Below are 21,095 nucleotides of genomic sequence, written 5' to 3' on the forward strand. Positions count from 1 at the left end.
CCCCCATAAAAATTCATATAATGCCCCCCATTAAAATTCATATAACACCCCCATTAAAATTCATATAATTCCCCCCCATTAAAATTCATAAAATGCCCCCCATTAAAATTCATGTAATGCCCCCCATTAAAATTCATAAAATGCCCCCCATTAAAATTCATATAATGCCCCCATTAAAATTCACAAAATGCCCCCATTATAATTCATAAAATGCCCCCCCATTAAAATTCATATAATGCCCCCCATTAAAATTCTTACCGTGACTCCATGTTTAAACTGATTTAGTGCCTTTCTCGTTATTTGATAAAGTGCCCCCATTACAATTCACATTGTGCCTCCCCATTACATGACTCCAAATCATTTGGGGCAAAAATCTAAATTCTTTTGTCCATTTAAATAAAAACAATATGTAGAGAATGTGTCCAACCCCAAAAAACCAAAGCAAAGAGGTTAAAATTCCACTTTGGTGGTCGGTTTACATTCCATGAGGGCGAGTTTTCTCCATGAATGTGTTTCCTGCTTCCGAAATACAATTGACTACAGCAGACCACAAATGTGAAGACAAATTTTCTTATTTTCTAAAATTAGAAAGCCGGAGATGTTGAAGAGCTGATATCAGCCGCTGACTAATATTTAGTCAATGTACAAAAATATTCGACCACCCCAAGAAATAGTTTGGCCTAAATTTCTTGAAGACATGAGCCTTAGGGTCTCACGTCTCCATTTATGTCTTTCCATAGAGATCCACCTGCATGTTCATCCAATGGCTGGATGCAGGAGGCGGAGAGAAGGTTGGGGGGTCCTTTGTTGTCCCAACAGGTGGTCCTAACTATTAGTCACAAGGGATAGAGCCAAGGGGACAATTTACATGTAAGGCTTTAGGATCCATGTGGGCCATCATGTGGATGGTCCTACATTTATACTTGTGCTTTCCATAGTAAGTAGGTGCAGAGTAGACAGAGGTATGATGGGAGTTACATTCACCAGTCCGGTGAATATTGATGGAACAGAGTCAGGCACCAGTCCCATGCAATTGGACCTCAAAAGGAAATAGTGTATACAAGTCTACCAAAAAAAACATAACCAGGTTCTTTTCGGGACTTTTCTTGGGAGAAACCACTTTAGTTTACAATTCAGCATTGAAATATTAGGAGATATAATGGATATAATGGAGTTCAAAATGGCCGACCATAGTTGCAACTTCCTGTTTTACGTCTGGTGGGATGAGTAGAACAGAAGCACAAAATAGGTCTCCCTACAGGTGAAGAAAAACATTTGTAAGATCAAGTAAAGTTGAGCACTGGCCGATAAGCTTGTTCTTGATTTTGTTTGATTTTGGGACCCGACCCCAGCTGTCCCGGCTCACTGGTTCTAAACTTGTCACACGCTCTTTAGTGTTTAGCTTTGGGCGTCAGGATTATCAATGGAAAACTTTAAACAGAGATGGAGTAATGTTACTCGCCAATGAGGTTTTTTTGAATTCATCTGGGAAATGAGGTGGAAAAACGACATCATTACATAGTCACAAAAGTGTTTTAAGGTTAGAGCTAAAATAAGAAAGCAAAATGACTTTATTTTGGTTGCTTTACCCTATTTCTGAGAAGAGAGGCGTCCTAAAATAGAAATATGTCCTATAGTGGCAGCCAGCAAATCCTGGCAGCTGAGGGGTGGTCCTCAAACTGCTTGTTCTTCTCCTACAATAAGCTCCCAAATGTTGAGGTCCACTTAATTTTCGATGTTTGTACCTTTTACAGGGGAACACATACCAATCTTGTTGTACCTGTAGTACCCTCTAACACAGGAGTATTGAACTTTGCACATTTGAATATTTCCACTATGCAAACTCAGCACTCCTTACTTTATTTTATATGAAGGGTTTAACTTGCATTAATCTATAGTGTTTTGTTATATACATTCTGTTTATTATTACTGTATCTGTATAGATTAGTAGAAAGGGTTAATGAACATTAAGAGACTTTTATGACTGGGTATCTCTAACTAAAGAGAAGCCAGTAATTTTCCAGCTATAGTAAAGATTGTGTTGCAGAAGAAAGGCAGACTTGTTTACCAGAACAGCCTGACCTTTAGAATGACAGGTGATGTCTGGAAAGTTGTTTACACTTTAGAAACTTGCTGCAATACAAAATTATGAGGACTTAATGTAAGTCTATGGAATAACGCTATGCCATTGTTTTTGTGCTGAAATGTAACCGCTCCTCCCTGGTAGAAGGTATATAAGGAGAACAATCCTTGTCCCTAATGTCTTGCAGTTAGGAAACACAACTTGGAGCAGAAGACTGTCAGTCTACCTGAGCAACCTGAAGAATAAGCTGAGATAGGATTACTCTGCCATAGACCCTGGGCTCCTAGCCTGTGACCAGGGTACCAGCCTTCGGAGAAACAGCTAGCCCAGGCCTTTCCTCAGTGTAGAACCCTTCTTCTGCCAGGGAGGAGACTGTAGAAGTCAGCCTTATGCTTTGCATCTGAATTTCTTCTGGAGAGAAGCGACACGTGGTGACACCCAAACGTTGCCTGATGGACCAACATAAGTCTAGAGCCAGCCCTAACCTGGGCACTGCATACCCATTCGTCAACTTACTCTATTCAGCTATTAAGCAGGAACACTATGCTACGAAAGGACAACTGTACAACACAAAGTTCTATGCAAAGAAGTCATACAAGAAGTAAACAATATTCCAAAGAGATGTAAACGTTTCTTGCAATTTTGTGTTTTTGATATTGTTTGATTGACAAGTCATAAGTATAGATGATCGGACCCGACGTTCAAGTTTGGATTCGGCTTTTGGGTTCGGGTGTCTGAACAGAAAATTCGGCAAATGGATGCCTCTAACAACTAGTTATTACAAGGATATCCCTGGCCAATCATAGATAGCCATGGGTAGTTGCTAGGGGCGTTCATTTGCCGTATTGGTTGTTTGGCTGCCAATCATCCGTCTGGGTCCGGCGGCTGAACCCAAACGCCAAACCTGATCTTGAAAGTTGGGTCTACTCATCTCTAGTCATAACAATAAATTATGGGTACTTAGACATCCCCTTTAATGACCTTCAAATTCAGTAAATGGATGCCTCTAACAACTAGTCATTACTAGTATTCCCCTGACCAATCATAGCCATGGTTAGTTGCTAGGGGCGTTCATTTGCCGGATTGGCTGTTTGGCTGCCAATCATCCATCTGGGTCTTGCGGCTAAACCCAAACGCCAAAACCGAACTTGAAAGTTGGGTCCACTCATCTCTAGTCATAACAATAAATTATGGGTACTTAGACATCCCCTTTAATGAGCTTCAAATGGTTACATTTCTGAATACATTGACAAATGGGTGTTACCGAACCCCCATTCTCCCCGGGAAAAGGGGCGTGTCTCTAACTAGTGCAATACTGTTAGCTCATATTGGACAGTGTTACAACATAACTGAAATCAACTTCTCACTTCAGCCATGCGGGGCGGAGGTCAGTATAATAAAGGAACAAGGTTCCTGCCGTGAACTCAGCCATGTGCACCTCCCCTAAAAGTGTGTTAGACACACCCCTAGTAACACCCATCTGTCAATTTAATTTAAAAAAATTAGAACAACAAAAAGTTGCTAAGCTGGAAAAATTTATAAAATTTTGTCATCCTAAAATTTCATGTCAAATGTTTTAGTTCATGAATTTTCTTTATAACCATCTTGATTTTTCGTTACAGTTTCCGTGGTTATTTGAAAACCTTCTTCCAAGAAGATGCAGTTTTTATTTGCAGTGGCTTGAAATATTTATTGAGCATATGTCTGACTGCCCCTTAAACACTCTCTAAGCCCGAACAAACATATATGCAGACTGAAGATCGAACTGTTTGTAAAGTGATTAGAAGAGATTTTATGGTGAATGCCTCGAAATGTTTCCACCCAAAGCCTCGAGCACCGAAGGGAACTCTAATGTAAGAACGAGCACTTAGACAAACTTACACAGGGCCCCGGCCAAATTCAATATATCACCTTTTACACCTCTTGGCTGCATACATTGCCTCACATTTTCCATATATATTTTACGGTTTGTGTCTTTATTTGCTTTATTGGTTCTGCATCAACACTCATGAAGGGAAATGTATCAGTATTTCTAGGCCCCTAAATCTGGAAAAGGATTTGTTACCCTTTACGACGGTTGAGTTGGCGAGTGTTAGACCTTGCGCACAAAACCATTATGAGTGGTCCTGAGCTATATGTTGTCCCGTCCTGTACCTCCATGCGATGCCTGATGTTGAAGTAGACCTTGACATGTATTGACTAGAAACATAGTTACCTACAGTAAAATGGTTGGTGAAGAAGATGCAATGGAATGGTTCAAGATTCGTAGGAAGTAGTTTTGGATGATGATTCCAACTTTGTGAAACAGTTTTAGTTAATACTCTGTTCCTGCATGATGTGGTCAATAGAGTCATGATTGGTGTAGTGTGTATTTGTCGGATTTGGTACAAAGGTATGTTTTTGGAAGTGATGTATAGATTGGCGTGGTCAATAGGGACATGTTAGTGGGATTGTGGACCAGTTTGGTGTGGTGAGTAAAGCCATGGTAGGGGGAGTCTGGGGTGGTTTCTATGGTCAATAATGGTAGGTTAGATGTGGTTTGGTGAGGTCAACAAGGCATGTTAGGGGGAACGTGGTTAGGTTTGGCTTGGTTGAAAGGCATGTTAAGAAGAAAGTGTTTTGGTTTGGTGTGGTCAATAACGGTATGTTAGGGGAAATGTGGTTTGGTGAGGTCAATAAGGAGAAATGTATTTAGGTTAGGTCAAAAGGCATGTTAAAGGGAACCTGTCACCAGGAGAGCCATTTTTAGCACTCCCCCAGTCCCCACAGAGCATAGTACACACACTGCCAAAGTGTTTTTGTATAAAAAATAGGTTTACCGGAAAAAAAAAAATGTTATATTGTACCTTTCTTTGGCATCTGCTGTGTGACTAGGCAGTTGCCCCCTGGGAGGGGCTGGAAAGGAGCAGTTTCCCCCTCCCCACCCTTGGGAAACAGCTCCTCCATGTGTCCTTTTCAAATATATGAATAACCCCCCTCACTCAGGATTGGCTGTAGAGCAGCAGGGGGCGTCGCTAAGCCAAGTGATGGGTGTTTTCATATATTTGAAAAGGACACATGGAGAAGCTGTTTCCCAAGGGTGGGGGGAAACTGCTCCTTTCCAGGGGATGAGTGCTTAGTCACACAGCAGATGCTAATGAAAGGTACAATATAACATATCTTTTTTTTTCTGTAAAACCTATTTTTTATACAAAAACACTTTGTTAGTGTATGTACTATGCTCTGTGGGGACTGGGGGAGTGCTAAAAATGGGTCTCCTGGCGACAGGTTCCCTTTAAGAAGAAAGTGTTGCAGTATGAAATGGTTTGACATGGTCAGTAACGGCAATTTAGAAGGAGCGTGATATATTTTGGAGTGGTCAAAAAAGGGATGTGGTAGTTGGGGAAGGGGTGGTAGAACTTGATTGTCCCGGACAGCCCTAAACTCAACCCCATTCAGTAAAGAGATTTCAAGGTGTGGCCCTCACAATAAACTTCAATGTCTGACCACACAAAGTGGGGGCCAACTCCATTTTAATGCCTGTAAGTTTAGATATTGCATAGGTGTAATGTATAAGGAGTCCAATACATTTGTCCATACATGTAGTTGCCATGATCTGGTGTTGAGATATTCTCACCCCAAAGTTCTTTCAATCCGAACACAACAAAATATAGAGCGTCCACTTTAATATTTTTTTTCTTTACAGCGAGGCCGGGATCATTTGTCCTGGAAAGAAAGTTCCAGCGTAGCGCATTGACTATGAGTAATGTCTCATCTGTTCTATTTTCCACTTGCAAAGTGCTGAAATTTTGGAGAGTTAAAAACTTCATGGAAACGCTTCTCCTCCAGGCCCCTGCCTGCACTCAGACGCAGATGGCTCATTCACGTGGGATGGTTGTCAGTGTTGTAAGGCAGAAAGGCCAAGTCGCTAAAAATACCCGTTTTATTGGTGACCATGAAGTACCGGTAAACGTCGATCCTCGGCCATAAAAGTAAAGCCAAGATCTTTGTGCATTTCAGAAATGTCTCTATTGATGACGGCCTCAGCTCGGAACGAGTTACTTTATAATTTTTACGAGTGTCTCTAGTGATAACTTTTTGGTTAAATCTCTCCTCGGGGCCTGGTCATACTGTAACATCTGGGGTGCAGGATCTTGAGATAAAGATGAAGAAGTGCAGAGAAGTCCGACATCTGTCATTGCTCCATCTTTATGCCCTCAGATTAGAGCAGCTATTGTTTCATAGGATATTTTTGTGGGTGGAAGTCAGATGCTGTCCACACGCCTTTACTCTTAGTTTTCTTTACTTTGGACGGAGACCAAGACACTCAACATTCAAGACTGCACAATCTTATGAAATCCAGTAAAACATCTGGACAAGTCTGGTGGTGCAGAATCAATGAGCAGTGGACATGCTGCTCATTTTCCACCAGTGGGACTCTCTATGTCCCTGAATCTACGGCCGTAATTGGGGAGTTCTAGATCCAGATCCAGAAGATTTCAGCGTAACGATGATCTATCCATGGGGCCATCAACATCAAATTAGTGAAGCACCACCATTAATCACCATATTTATCTGAGTCCGGTGCCGCAGATCCTGATGGTTGCCTTTTTCCATGCCTTGCTTTCCTTTTCTTTGTTTCTTCCTTTCTTCCCTCCCACCATCTTTCTTTTATTCTCACTTTTCTCTAAATTTCTTTTTCCTTTCTTTAATCTCGTCCTCCTTTAATACGTCTCTTCTTGCTTCCTAACTACCTTCCTTCCCCTCTTTCTTCCTCCCCCCCCCACACTTCCCTTCCTTCCATCACCTCTTTGACCCTTACTTGTTCCCTTTCTTCACTTCTTCCTTCTCCTCTTCCTCCCTTTCCTCCACTTCCTTTCCTTCCATCACCTCTTCATCCATTTCTCCTTCCCTTTCTTCACATCTTCCTCCTTCTCTTCCTTCCCCTCTTCCCCCCTTCCAATCCCTCTTCTTCCCTTCATCCTTCCCTCTCTTCTCCCTTCCACTCCCTCTTCTTCCCTTCATCCTTCCCTCTCTTCTCCCTTCCACTCCATCTTCTTCCCTTCATCCTTCCCTCTCTTCCCCCTTCCACTCCCTCTTCTTCCCTTCATCCTTCCCTCTCTTCCCCCTTCCACTCCCTCTCATTCCCTTCATCCTTCCCTCTCTTCCCCCTTCCACTCCCTCTTCTTCCCTTCATCCTTCCCTCTCTTCCCCCTTCCACTCCATCTTCTTCCCTTCATCCTTCCCTCTCTTCCCCCTTCCACTCCCTCTTCTTCCCTTCATCCTTCCCTCTCTTCCCCCTTCCACTCCCTCTCATTCCCTTCATCCTTCCCTCTCTTCCCCCTTCCACTCCCTCTTCTTCCCTTCATCCTTCCCTCTCTTCTCCCTTCCACTCCATCTTCTTCCCTTCATCCTTCCCTCTCTTCCCCCTTCCACTCCCTCTTCTTCCCTTCATCCTTCCCTCTCTTCCCCCTTCCACTCCCTCTTCTTCCCTTCATCCTTCCCTCTCTTCCCCCTTCCACTCCATCTTCTTCCCTTCATCCTTCCCTCTCTTCTCCCTTCCACTCCCTCTTCTTCCCTTCATCCTTCCCTCTCTTCCCCCTTCCACTCCCTCTTCTTCCCTTCATCCTTCCCTCTCTTCTCCCTTCCACTCCCTCTTCTTCTCTTCATCCTTCCCTCTCTTCCCCCTTCCACTCCCTCTTCTTCCCTTCATCCTTCCCTCTCTTCCCCCTTCCAATTCCTCTTCTTCCCTTCATCCGTATTTCTCTTCCTCCCTCTCTTCCCCGTTCCTCCCTTCTTTCATCCCTTTCTTTTTTTTTCTTCCAGATTTCCCACTTTCCTTTCTCTTTCCATTCCTTTCTTTTAAAATCCTTCCTTCCTATCTTTCTCATGGCTTGCTGTTCGTTCTGTATGTAGAACCTGTCCATGGGTTGTACCTAGTATTACATCTCTGCTACACTGAAGTGAATGGAGTATAATACCACATATAACCTGGCAGCGGGGGTTGGGCTGTGTACGGATGTTACACAGCGCTATAGGATATATCACTATATGATGGGTAACAATTCTGTGCACTTATATCACTTATATTGAACTAGGGGACTTGACATGGAAAGACCTGTCGCCAGTCTAGTAAAGCTGGGTGTTAATAAAAGTGGTGGTCACCCAGCTTTCCCGGCTACAGATACTACCACTACTACTGGAAATCCCATCCATTGTTATAATCCTAGATGTAATCTAGTGCAGTATGATAAGTGACTGCTGCTGAGGAATCCGGCTGTCATCATCTCTTCTCCAGGGCGTCCTCCTGTCAGCGCTGTCAGTCTGGGAATAAGTAAGTGACCCCACTAATAAAATCCTGGACGCTACAGCCACATCTGCTGCACACTGACTACTGATTGAAAGCCTCTGCTGCTTCTTGATCTCAATGGTGAGTAAATCTAAGGTCTTATCATGAGCTGGATCGCGTTACGTGAATGTGAGATAACACATAAAACCTTCAAAGCAGGATCGGGGAAAACCAATATGGCTGCTCTCACTCCTTGAAGTCAAAATCATCAAAGAAAGCTCAGGATAACCGGACCTCTCAACTTATGGGTGGTCCCCTAAACCACGCCCATTGACTGTACGTTGCCCCACCCACCAGCATAGTAAAGTATCAACCCTAATGGCCCCCACATAGTATAAGGCCCTTTACTGCGGCCAACCCCTCTATGGACCCATATAATAACCCCTAATGCAATACCCGCTCTTTAATTTTATCCTGTCCTCTATCTTTCTCATACTGTAGCCCCCTGTCCTCCTTCACCCTCATTCTGTGGCCTCCTGTCCTCCATCCTCCTCATACTGTGACCTCCCGGCCTCCATCACCCTCATTCTGTGGCCTCCCGGCCTCCATCACCCTCATACTGTGGCCTCCTGTCCTCCATCCTCCTCATACTGTGGCCTCCCGGCCTCCATCACCCTCATTCTGTGGCCTCCCGGCCTCCATCACCCTCATACTGTGGCCTCCTGTCCTCCATCCTCCTCATACTGTGGCCTCCTTTCCTCCATCACCCTCATTCTGTGGCCTCCTGTCCTCCATCCTCCTCATACTGTGACCTCCCAGCCTCCATCACCCTCATACTGTGGCCCCCGGTCCTCCATCACCCTTATATTGTGGCCTCCTGTCATCCATCACCCTCATATTGTGGCCTCCTGTTCTCCATCCTCTTCATTCTGTGGCCTCCTGTCCTCCAGCCTACTCATAATGTGGCCTCCTGTCCTACATCACCCTCATTCTGTGGCCTCCTGTCCTCCATCCTCCTCATACTGTTGCCTCCTGTTCTCCATCCTCCTCATACTGTGGCCTCCTGTTCTCCATCCTCCTCATACTGTGACCTCCCGGCCTCCATCACCCTCATTCTGTGGCCTCCCGGCCTCCATCACCCTCATACTGTGGCCTCCTGTCCTCCATCCTCCTCATACTGTGGCCTCCTTTCCTCCATCACCCTCATTCTGTGGCCTCCTGTCCTCCATCCTCCTCATACTGTGACCTCCCAGCCTCCATCACCCTCATACTGTGGCCCCCGGTCCTCCATCACCCTTATATTGTGGCCTCCTGTCATCCATCACCCTCATATTGTGGCCTCCTGTTCTCCATCCTCTTCATTCTGTGGCCTCCTGTCCTCCAGCCTACTCATAATGTGGCCTCCTGTCCTACATCACCCTCATTCTGTGGCCTCCTGTCCTCCATCCTCCTCATACTGTTGCCTCCTGTTCTCCATCCTCCTCATACTGTGGCCTCCTGTTCTCCATCCTCCTCATACTGTGGCCTCCTGTCCCCCATCCTCCTCATACTGAGACCTCCTGTTCTCCATCCTCCTCATATTGTGGCCTCCTGTGCCCCATCCTCCTCATACTGTGACCTCCTGTTCTCCATCCTCCTCATACTGTGGCCTCCTGTTCTCCATCCTCCTCATACTGTGGCCTCCTGTTCTCCATCCTCCTCATACTGTGGCCTCCTGTTCTCCATCCTCCTCATACTGTGGCCTCCTGTCCTCCACCCTCCTCAAATTTTGACCTCCTGTCCTCCATCCTCCTCATACTGAGACCTCCTGTTCTCCATCCTCCTCATACTGTGACCTCCTGTTCTCCATCCTCATCATACTGTGGCCTCCTGTTCTCCATCCTCCTTATACTGTGGCCTCCTGTTCTCCATCCTCCTCATACTGTGACCTCCTGTTCTCCATCCTCCTCATTCCGTGACCTCCCGGCCTCCATCCTCCTCATACTGTGGCCTCCTGTCCTCCACCCTCCTCAAATTTTGACCTCCTGTCCTCCATCCTCCTCATACTGAGACCTCCTGTTCTCCATCCTCCTCATACTGTGACCTCCTGTTCTCCATCCTCATCATACTGTGGCCTCCTGTTCTCCATCCTCCTTATACTGTGGCCTCCTGTTCTCCATCCTCCTCATACTGTGACCTCCTGTTCTCCATCCTCCTCATACTGTGACCTCCCGGCCTCCATCCTCCTCATTCTGTGGCCTCCCAACCTCTATCATCTTCAATGAAAACTAAGGGATAACCAATATTATGAGATTATGAAATTATATACTGACCTGAGACCCCTTTTCTTTCGGAAAATGTTGAAGGTGAAAATTCGGGCCACCCCTTCCAGCTGAGTCGCCCCCATGCAGGATTTGGAATAACACAAGTAACAGTCTACTGGACGAGTGTGTGAGGACTTCCAGGACAGGTCCATCTCAGACAGGTCCATCTCAGGCAGGTCCATCTCAGACAGGTCCATCTCAGGCAGGTCCATCTCAGGCAGGTCCATCTCAGGCAGGTCCATCTCAGGCAGGTCCATCTCAGGCAGGTCCATCTCAGACAGGTCCATCTCAGACAGGTCCTTCTCAGACAGGTCCATCTCAGACAGGTCCTTCTCAGACAGGTCCATCTCAGACAGGTCCATCTCAGACAGGTCCATCTCAGACAGGTCCATCTCAGACAGGTCCTTCTCAGGCAGGTCCATCTCAGGCAGGTCCATCTCAGGCAGGTCCATCTCAGACAGGTCCATCTCAGGCAGGTCCATCTCAGGCAGGTCCATCTCAGGCAGGTCCATCTCAGGCAAGTCCATCTCAGGCAGGTCCATCTCAGGCAGGTCCATCTCAGACAGGTCCATCTCAGACAGGTCCTTCTCAGACAGGTCCATCTCAGACAGGTCCTTCTCAGACAGGTCCATCTCAGACAGGTCCATCTCAGACAGGTCCATCTCAGACAGGTCCATCTCAGACAGGTCCTTCTCAGACAGGTCCATCTCAGGCAGGTCCATCTCAGGCAGGTCCATCTCAGGCAGGTCCATCTCAGGCAGGTCCATCTCAGACAGGTCCTTCTCAGACAGGTCCATCTCAGGCAGGTCCATCTCAGGCAGGTCCATCTCAGGCAGGTTCATCTCAGGCAGGTCCATCTCAGGCAGGTCCATCTCAGACAGGTCCTTCTCAGACAGGTCCATCTCAGACAGGTCCATCTCAGGCAGGTCCATCTCAGGCAGGTCCATCTCAGGCAGGTCCATCTCAGGCAGGTCCATCTCAGGCAGGTCCATCTCAGACAGGTCCATCTCAGACAGGTCCATCTCAGAGAGGTCCATCTCAGGCAGGTCCATCTCAGGCAGGTCCATCTCAGGCAGGTCCATCTCAGGCAGGTCCATCTCAGACAGGTCCATCTCAGAGAGGTCCATCTCAGGCAGGTCCTTCTCAGACAGGTCCATCTCAGACAGGTCCATCTCAGACAGGTCCATCTCAGACAGGTCCATCTCAGACAGGTCCTTCTCAGACAGGTCCATCTCAGACAGGTCCATCTCAGACAGGTCCATCTCAGGCAGGTCCATCTCAGGCAGGTCCATCTCAGGCAGGTCCATCTCAGGCAGGTCCATCTCAGACAGGTCCATCTCAGACAGGTCCTTCTCAGACAGGTCCATCTCAGACAGGTCCTTCTCAGACAGGTCCATCTCAGACAGGTCCATCTCAGACAGGTCCATCTCAGACAGGTCCATCTCAGACAGGTCCTTCTCAGACAGGTCCATCTCAGACAGGTCCATCTCAGACAGGTCCATCTCAGACAGGTCCATCTCAGACAGGTCCATCTCAGACAGTCCCAGGAGATTCAGCCATGTTCCAGTGGAGAAGGAGGGTGACGCTTGCTAGTTCACACCCCAATGTGGGTGTCCCAGTCCAGGAATCAGTGGGTTATGACCAGTGAACCAAGACAAGACCTAAAAATTCATCAGATCCTAGTCCATTCCTTAAGTTAATAAGACCTCAGACCAGACACTAAAATTCACAAATGCCTCAATTAAATTAGACCCCAGACCAAGCCTCCAGAGGCCCAAACCAGTATCCAGTATTGTATGGCAACGTGAGGTCTATGGGGAAGTATTATATGTATACTATAGACACTTTATGGCGGCATTATGTGGGTTGTAGTATCTGAGTATTATATGGTGATGTTAGGTGGGTTCTGTGAGGAAGTATTATTTCATTTTTAGTGGTGACACTCAGGCTATATTCGCACGACCGTATGGGGGACATATATACGGCCGTATATCAGTAGTATCCTGGCACTATATGGCGGTATTATGTGAGGTGTATGTATCAGTAGTCAGTGTCGGACTGGGTTTCCTTAGGCCCGAGAGAGAAAATCAATCTGGGGGCCCCCTCTTCATTATCCCTCAGGAAATATACTCTAGCAGCCTTCAAATTATGTTGTTTTCTGATGCACCTCTGGGGGCCCGCCGGAGGATCCTCTGGTACTCTGGTGGGCCAGTCCGACACTGTCAGTAGTATCCACTGACTATATGGTGGTATTATGTGGGTTGCACATATCAATAGTATCCTGGCACTTAATGGCAGTATTAGGTGAGTTGTACATATCAGTAGTTTCCTGGGACCATATGGCGGTATTATGTGGGTTGTACATATCAGTAGTATCCTGTGACTATATGGCGGTATTATGTGGGATGTAGATATCAGTAGTTTTCTGGCACTATATGGTAGTATTAGGTGAGTTGTACAGATCAGTAGTATCCTAGGACTATATGGCGGTATTATGTGGGCTGTACATATCAGTAGTATCCTGGAACTATATGGCGGTATTATGTGGGCTGTACAAATCAGTAGTATCCTTGGACTATATGGCAGTATTATGTGGATTGTACATGTCAGTAGTATCCTGGCACTATATGGCAGTTTTATGTGGGTTGTACATATCAGTAGTACCCTGGCACTATATGGCAGTAGTATGTGGATTGTATATATCAGTAGTATCCTGGACTATATGGCAGAATTATGTGGGTTGTACATATCAGTAGTATCCTGTGACTATATGGCGGTATTATGTGGGATGTAGATATCAGTAGTTTTCTGGCACTATATGGTAGTATTAGGTGAGTTGTACAGATCAGTAGTATCCTAGGACTATATGGCGGTATTATGTGGGCTGTACAAATCAGTAGTATCCTGGAACTATATGGCGGTATTATGTGGGCTGTACAAATCAGTAGTATCCTTGGACTATATGGCAGTATTATGTGGATTGTACATGTCAGTAGTATCCTGGACTATATGGCAGAATTATGTGGGTTGTACATATCAGTAGTATCCACTGACTATATGGTGGTATTATGTGGGTTGCACATATCAGTAGTATCCTGGCACTTAATGGCGGTATTAGGTGAGTTGTACATATCAGTAGTTTCCTGGGACCATATGGCGGTATTATGTGGGTTGTACATATCAGTAGTATCCTGTGACTATATGGCGGTATTATGTGGGATGTAGATATCAGTAGTTTTCTGGCACTATATGGTAGTATTAGGTGAGTTGTACATATCAGTAGTATCCTGGAACTATATTGCGGTATTATGTGGGCTGTACATATCAGTAGTATCCACTGACTATATGGCAGTATTATGTGGATTGTACATATCAGTAGTATCCTGGCACTATATGGCAGTATTATGTGGATTGTACATGTCAGTAGTATCCTGGCACTATATGGCAGTATTATGTGGATTGTACATGTCAGTAGTATCCTGGCACTATATGGCAGTTTTATGTGGGTTGTACATATCAGTAGTATCCTGGCACTATATGGCAGTATTATGTGGGTTGTACATATCAGTAGTATCCTGGGACTATATGGCAGTATTATGTGGGTTGTACATATCAGTAGTATCCTGGCACTATATGGCGGTATTATGTGGATTGTATATATCAGTAGTATCCTGGCACTATATGGCAGTTTTATGTGGGTTGTACATATCAGTAGTATCCTGGCACTATATGGCAGTATTATGTGGGTTGTACATATCAGTAGTATCCTGGCACTATATAGATCCATTTACTTTTTGCTCATTTAAAAAAAAAGATTTATTTTTAGAAACTTTTCACAGATTTGGTGAAAGTAACCGCCAGCGATGGAAGCAGCTTCCACGAGAAGTCAAATCATTACAATAACGTTACGTGAACTTCTGAGCGGAGTTCACAGGAAATTGCTGGGATTGAACTAATTTCACACTTTCTTTTCGCGCTAAGCAAATACTTTGGCTAAAAGTCTCATCCAGATCTTTTCTTCTCGCTTTGTTTTAAGTTAGTCCAGATTTTTTGGGTCTGAAAAATAACAGATGCTCCTTTCAAATATGACGATTTCTGCGCCCGACTTGTGAGGAGCTGAAGACGTAACCAGAGACCTTGTATATTTGTGCAGAGCGACTTCTGGAGGTGAACTATGCGAGCGTAGCCGACTTCCAATGCACTTGGACAAAGATAGTATTAAAAAGTAAGAGCTGCTCCTCGCCGGCTGCATATTTCTACATAATCAGGCGCAGATCCAGAATTATGAAGAAGAGAAAGTCTCAGACAAAATAGTCATCTGGAAGAACAGCCCCGAACACCAAGATGGAAGGTTATTCACAATCCCTTGAAGTGTAAGGTATATTATCCCCAAAAAAACTTAAAGGGAAATTAGGCTCTCATAGGACTAGACACATTTGTGTAACTCAGGATCAGTACAGAATAAATAATGTCATGTATGTACACAGTGACTGCACCACCAGCAGAATAGTGAGTGCAGCTCTGGAGTATAATACAGGATGTAACTCAGGATCAGTACAGGATAAGTAATGTCATGTATGTACACAGTGACTGCACCAGCAGCAGAATAGTGAGTGCAGCTCTGGAGTATAATACAGGATGTAACTCAGGATCAGTACAGGATAAGTAATGTCATGTATGTACACAGTGACTGCACCAGCAGAATAGTGAGTGCAGCTCTGGGGTATAATACAGGATGTAACTCAGGATCAGTACAAGATAAGTAATGTCATGTATGTACACAGTGACTGCACCAGCAGCAGAATAGTGAGTGCAGCTCTGGGGTATAATACAGGATGTAACTCAGGATCAGTACAGGATAAGTAATGTCATGTATGTACACAGTGACTGCACCAGCAGCAGAATAGTGAGTGCAGCTCTGGGGTATAATACAGGATGTAACTCAGGATCAGTACAGGATAAGTAATGTAATTTATGTACACAGTGACTGCACCAGCAGCAGAATAGTGAGTGCAGCTCTGGGGTATAATACAGGATGTAACTCAGGATCAGTACAAGATAAGTAATGTCATGTATGTACACAGTGACTGCACCAGCAGAATAGTGAGTTCAGCTCTGGGGTATAATACAGGATGTAACTCAGGATCAGTACAGGATAAGTAATGTCATGTATGTACACAGTGACTGCACCAGCAGAATAGTGAGTGCAGCTCTGGAGTATAATACAGGATGTAACTCAGGATCAGTACAGGATAAGTAATGTCATGTATGTACAAAGTGACTGCACCAGCAGCAGAATAGTGAGTGCAGCTCTGGAGTATAATACAGGATGTAACTCAGGATCAGTACAGGATAAGTAATGTCATGTATGTACACAGTGACTGCACCAGCAGCAGAATAGTGAGTGCAGCTCTGGGGTATAATACAGGATGTAACTCAGGATCAGTACAGGATAAGTAATGTCATGTATGTACACAGTGACTGCACCAGCAGCAGAATAGTGAGTGCAGCTCTGGGGTATAATACAGGATGTAACTCAGGATCAGTACAAGATAAGTAATGTCATGTATGTACACAGTGACTGCACCAGCAGCAGAATAGTGAGTGCAGCTCTGGGGTATAATACAGGATGTAACTCAGGATCAGTACAGGATAAGTAATGTCATGTATGTACACAGTGACTGCACCAGCAGCAGAATAGTGAGTGCAGCTCTGGGGTATAATACAGGATGTAACTCAGGATCAGTACAGGATAAGTAATGTAATTTATGTACACAGTGACTGCACCATCACGCTATGTTTGGGCTCTCGGATGACATATTAGAAGTCTCCTGTAGTAAGTTGCCTTCTCTTGATTCCCACTTTCGCTGTAATATAGTTCGGCTTATTCCAAACAAAATCTCTGTCTGCTGCAAATAAAACCAAATCCTTCAAAGATGTTATTTCCATATCAAAGGAAGTGTCCTATATCCAGCCTCTACGGGGGGAATACTTAAATATTTCCCCATCAATCTGCAGCGTGGGACTAGACGTTGCCTGCCAGCAGGTTAGAAAAACGATACGGCACCGGCATTTCTTTTTGCAGCGTTGGCATCGCCGCGTTGTAAACAAACACAAATAACTTGGCCCCTGGCTCCGGGCCCTTCCTGGAAAAGCTTGACTCCAAGAAAATCCATTAATCTGGAAGCACTGGGTCGTCTCGCGAAAAAGTTCTGCAACTCGTTCCAAACCAAACCTCTCCGAGTGATATGATAATCATGCAGAACTGTGAGCGAAAATACCGCCGGCCCAGAGGTTTGCAGGTGCCGGTATTTTGCTGGACTTCTAGAGTTACAGACGTGACTGGGTTTTCACTTTCTACCCTTCTTATCCAAATATTATCTGTTCTCCAATAAGGAACGTGCAAAGAAGGAGGTCACCGAACCCGCCACGGAGCCAGTAACTACGCTGCGGCCTCCAGGCACGTTCCTACAGCTTGGCACATGGGCGGCTATGGCACAGCTGCGGTGCCTGGGTCTTGTCTGGGGCAGTGCCACAGCAACCTGACGTTACTTTACCCAAAAAAGATTTAGATTTCTGGTAAAACACGTTATTTTGGTTTCCTTTAGTTGTTGTGTAACCCCTAAAAGAACAATTCGATGCTTATGATCAGGTGGCAAGGTTTTCTCTGAATAAACTAACTATTGAATTTCCCTACAGCACCCCCACAGGAGAGATGAAGTATTACATGGTATAATTAATTCCTCTATGGTTTCTGTGCAATGCAGGACAAGACAGGTCCGCCAGATCCTGATCAGAGGTCACTTCTATTTCCATAGTCACTTTTTGATACATTATACTATGGAAATGGCTTTTCTAAATCAGAGACCCCCAATATACCAGGGTTTGTGATTGGCTCTATCATGTGATGCAAATGGCCCCATTTCTTGCCAACACTAAACTTTTTGCTTTATAAAGATGTAATGACCCGTTGGATGGGACCTTACAAACCTTTACACTTTATTTGATCTCTACGAATCTAGTAGAGTATGGTGGACCCTATTATACCAATCTAGGTGATGAATTCTATAGTCAGCATATTTATTCCTTAATATTTTCCTCCATCTACTGCTTATTTCTAGAATTGCAGCTGTTATCCCCATGTGTGTGAAGGAAAGGTCAATGTTTCTAATGTTGACATCATAATGTATCTAATGTATTGAGGTCAGTTATTGGTTAGAAGCCTGGAATTCCCCTCAGAGTAGGAGGTTATCAATATTCCCTCTGTTTGGACTTCCAGAGTTCAGAAGTTCCTGCAAAGCAGTGCACATCCCTAGGTCTGCAGTGACTAGCGGCCTGCTACTGCTGTCTCCCCTGGGAGGGCTTCCCCTCCATCAGGACTGCAGCTCTGCCTCTCCACAGAACCTGCTTTCATTTGCTGCCCAAGCAGCTGACCTTATCCTCTAGCCCCAAGCCATAGGGCCAGGGCTGTGAGCTACATCCAGACTGCATCCAACCACCTTGGCAGAATGGACCTATTACCTCAGCCTGTTACCCATTGCTCTTTTAGAGTCTCTGAATAAAGAGTAAGTTTTATGTAAGTTTTTGTGTTCATAACCTTTGTTATCCCTGGTTGTGTGTACCATCATGGGCCTCCCATTCTTGCATCCCCTAGCGGGCCCTCCTTGGTGTGGAAGAGGCCTGTTCATCTGGACCAAGCTACCCGTGACCCGACTAGCAGTAGGCTATGCTCCAGCCAGCCACTCAGGTACCAGGGGCATCCAGCTGCCCCACACCAAAAGATCAGGCCCCGGTGGGAGGACGCGCATAGATAACCGCTTTAAGATATTTTTCGAAACCCAAACGTTGCCTGGCCCTGGTTATAAAAGTTTCCCTCCCACACATTAAGGTGCCTGAGCATTGTGGTACCTAACAGGCATTGTTTGATTCCTTTGTCCTGACCCGATCTATTTCATACCACTGTGATTATTAGTGATGACCCCAGCTTCACCTGACATTGAACTCTCCACCCTGACCTTTGGCTTATAATCAGCGTCTGCCTGCCCAGACACATCTGTGACTACTCCCTACCTGACCCCCGTGTCAACAGCCTTAGGATCCTGCTGAAATTATTACTCAGATTTCTGGGTCACTCAAATAACACCCCGACTAAACCAATCCGGTGGCACAGTGCACCCATGACCTACTGTCCCTACCATACTTCCTGGTGAATCTTTTTTTTCTATTTAAAAAGACATTATAATTAAAAATTTTATCTCTGGTAAAACCCTTAGGGACAAAGTTTTGACCTTTAATTCGATATTAACCGAATTGACCATTTAAGAGAACAGTCCAGTATATTTCACCTTGACATTAGCACAGTGTACACATGTGCCGCCCCCATCTGTATCACATTGCCGGGATGTTTGTATTTGGATGAGAAGATACAAGTCTATCTGTGACGGATTTTAGGACTTACTACAGATGTGACTGAAATCACTTCCAGATACTTGGGGTCGGCGCTGCCCCGAGCTTCTATCTGCTTATACCTTGCTCCGGCAAATTCTTAAGGGATAAAATGTAATCTGGAACAGTAAGGAATGCGGCTCATCTCCATATACAGTCATGGCGTGTCTGGTCCTAAGGATGCCAGATTATCAGATCTTTAAGGATTGGCATGACATGTCTACCCTACACACAAACGTCTCATTTTCTATAATATATAGAGATTCACCCTTAAAGGAAGTTCATCGGCTGCCAAAACACACCAGAAAAATACACAGCATTGTGTAGGGCGTTTTATAAGCTTTCCAGATTTACCTTTCTTGATTATCAGAGACCTATCATGTTAGAGAAAATAGTGTTTATATATTATGCAAATGAGATTCTCTGTGCACCAGGGGCAGGGCCTTATCTATGGGTGCACCTATTTTTTTCTATCTACACAGGTCAGTACTAGGGATCACTACCTCTTACTCAAAAAAGTCATAGAAGTAGTAAAACTTAGATGAGGCTCCGCCCCCATTGCACTGAGAAGCTCATTTGTATATCTACAGAACTTAATGTTTCTTTAAGGTGAAAAAGCATTAGGAAACAGGAAATTAACATATAAAAAACTCATAAATGTGTCCCACGGAGGTAATTTAAGAGCTAGTAGACCCCCTTTAAAAGATTCTGTGAAATGTATCAAAAATATTGCCTGCTTTTTCAGAATTGATAAATCTTACATGGAAACTTCTGTGGTGGCAGCTTTATATAAAATATTCCAGTTTAGTTTGTTTATATATATATATATATATATATATATATCAATAAATCATAGTATAAATGATGCAGCTTTTCCTTTCCCCTCCCGCAGCAGGAAGTCTCAGCACAATCTTTAGCCAATACATCTGTATAGCCAATCAGCTCCATGTTAATCAAATATTAGATAGTTCTACATTTCTTAAGCTTAAAAAAATCGCAAACATCCAAACATATTCCTCTCAATGGAAGTTAAGAGGCATTGAATATGTCACAATAACAGGTAAAACACTTTAATCTGCAGAAATTCCCAAGAATTATATGAATCACTTAGGTCAACAAATCACAACATAGCACCAGACCAACAAATTAGTTGTGTCGATTTTTCCAGCTTAGAGCCATGAGGCTTAGTTTCAATTCTATGAACAACCTGTAAGAAAGTGTAGCACTGTTTTGAGAAGACAGAATCCTAGAATCTTAGACAATCCCTTTAAGTTAAAGATCATAAGATTCATAAAAATTTTCGGAAAATTGTAAACATTACAGACATGAAATAAAATTTCTTCCATGATGGCCAAACGCTTCACTCCGCCTGTAGTGGCTGATAACAGAGAACAATAATAATGGAGATTATTAGTGACCCAGTAGGATTTTGTCGGAAAAGTAGGAAAAGTCTCCATTTATCGCGTGTCAACAAATCTTCAGATGCCACCAACAGGATGAAAACAAAAAAGCTTTGGCCCCATTTTCCAAGGGCCCCAATGCTACATCATATTATAATATTATCACTTACTTTGATGTGAGCTGATGGATCTGGAACAGTCTGAATCATGTCCTTACTGAAGTCTGCTTCTCACACCATACATTCGGTTAAAGGTGTCGCTGTGAAGAGAGGCAAAACATTGAATATCAATTTTTTTGGTATATTTTTACGTCTGTGTTTGTCTCACACTAATAAACAGTCACCAGAACCTCCATTTTTGGGTCGTACAATATTTCTTAGCATTCAGCTGAAAATAACTCAGGAGGAGGAGCATTGTGAACCATTTCCTGTCATCCAGCTGCTCTCAACCAATTAGCAATTGTCCTCATTCCTGATTGGCTAAGAATCCTATCAATGCTCCTCCCAGAGATCCTTTCCAGTAGGATGTTGAACCACAAAGACGATAAGGGTTTATGGAGAGTCTCAGTTATGAGGAAAGATTAAAACAACTTGATT

The 21,095-nt window shown here is 44.4% G+C and overlaps 1 protein-coding gene across 2 annotated transcripts in view; it reads right to left on the reverse strand.

The window, feature by feature from the left end:
• The window catches only part of ERG (ETS transcription factor ERG), a 177,358-nt gene that overhangs the window by 88,304 nt on the left and 67,959 nt on the right, over positions 1-21,095 (reverse strand). For both annotated transcript variants that reach the window (XM_072138766.1, XM_072138765.1), the window contains exon 2: positions 20,670-20,758. In XM_072138766.1, the coding sequence (XP_071994867.1) occupies positions 20,670-20,708 (39 nt within the window). In that variant the 5' untranslated portion in view covers positions 20,709-20,758. The remainder of the gene's footprint in view (positions 1-20,669; positions 20,759-21,095) is intronic.

Source organism: Engystomops pustulosus, chromosome 2 (genome assembly GCF_040894005.1).
Source record: "Engystomops pustulosus chromosome 2, aEngPut4.maternal, whole genome shotgun sequence".
In the NCBI taxonomy this organism is placed as follows: Eukaryota; Metazoa; Chordata; class Amphibia; order Anura; family Leptodactylidae; genus Engystomops; species Engystomops pustulosus.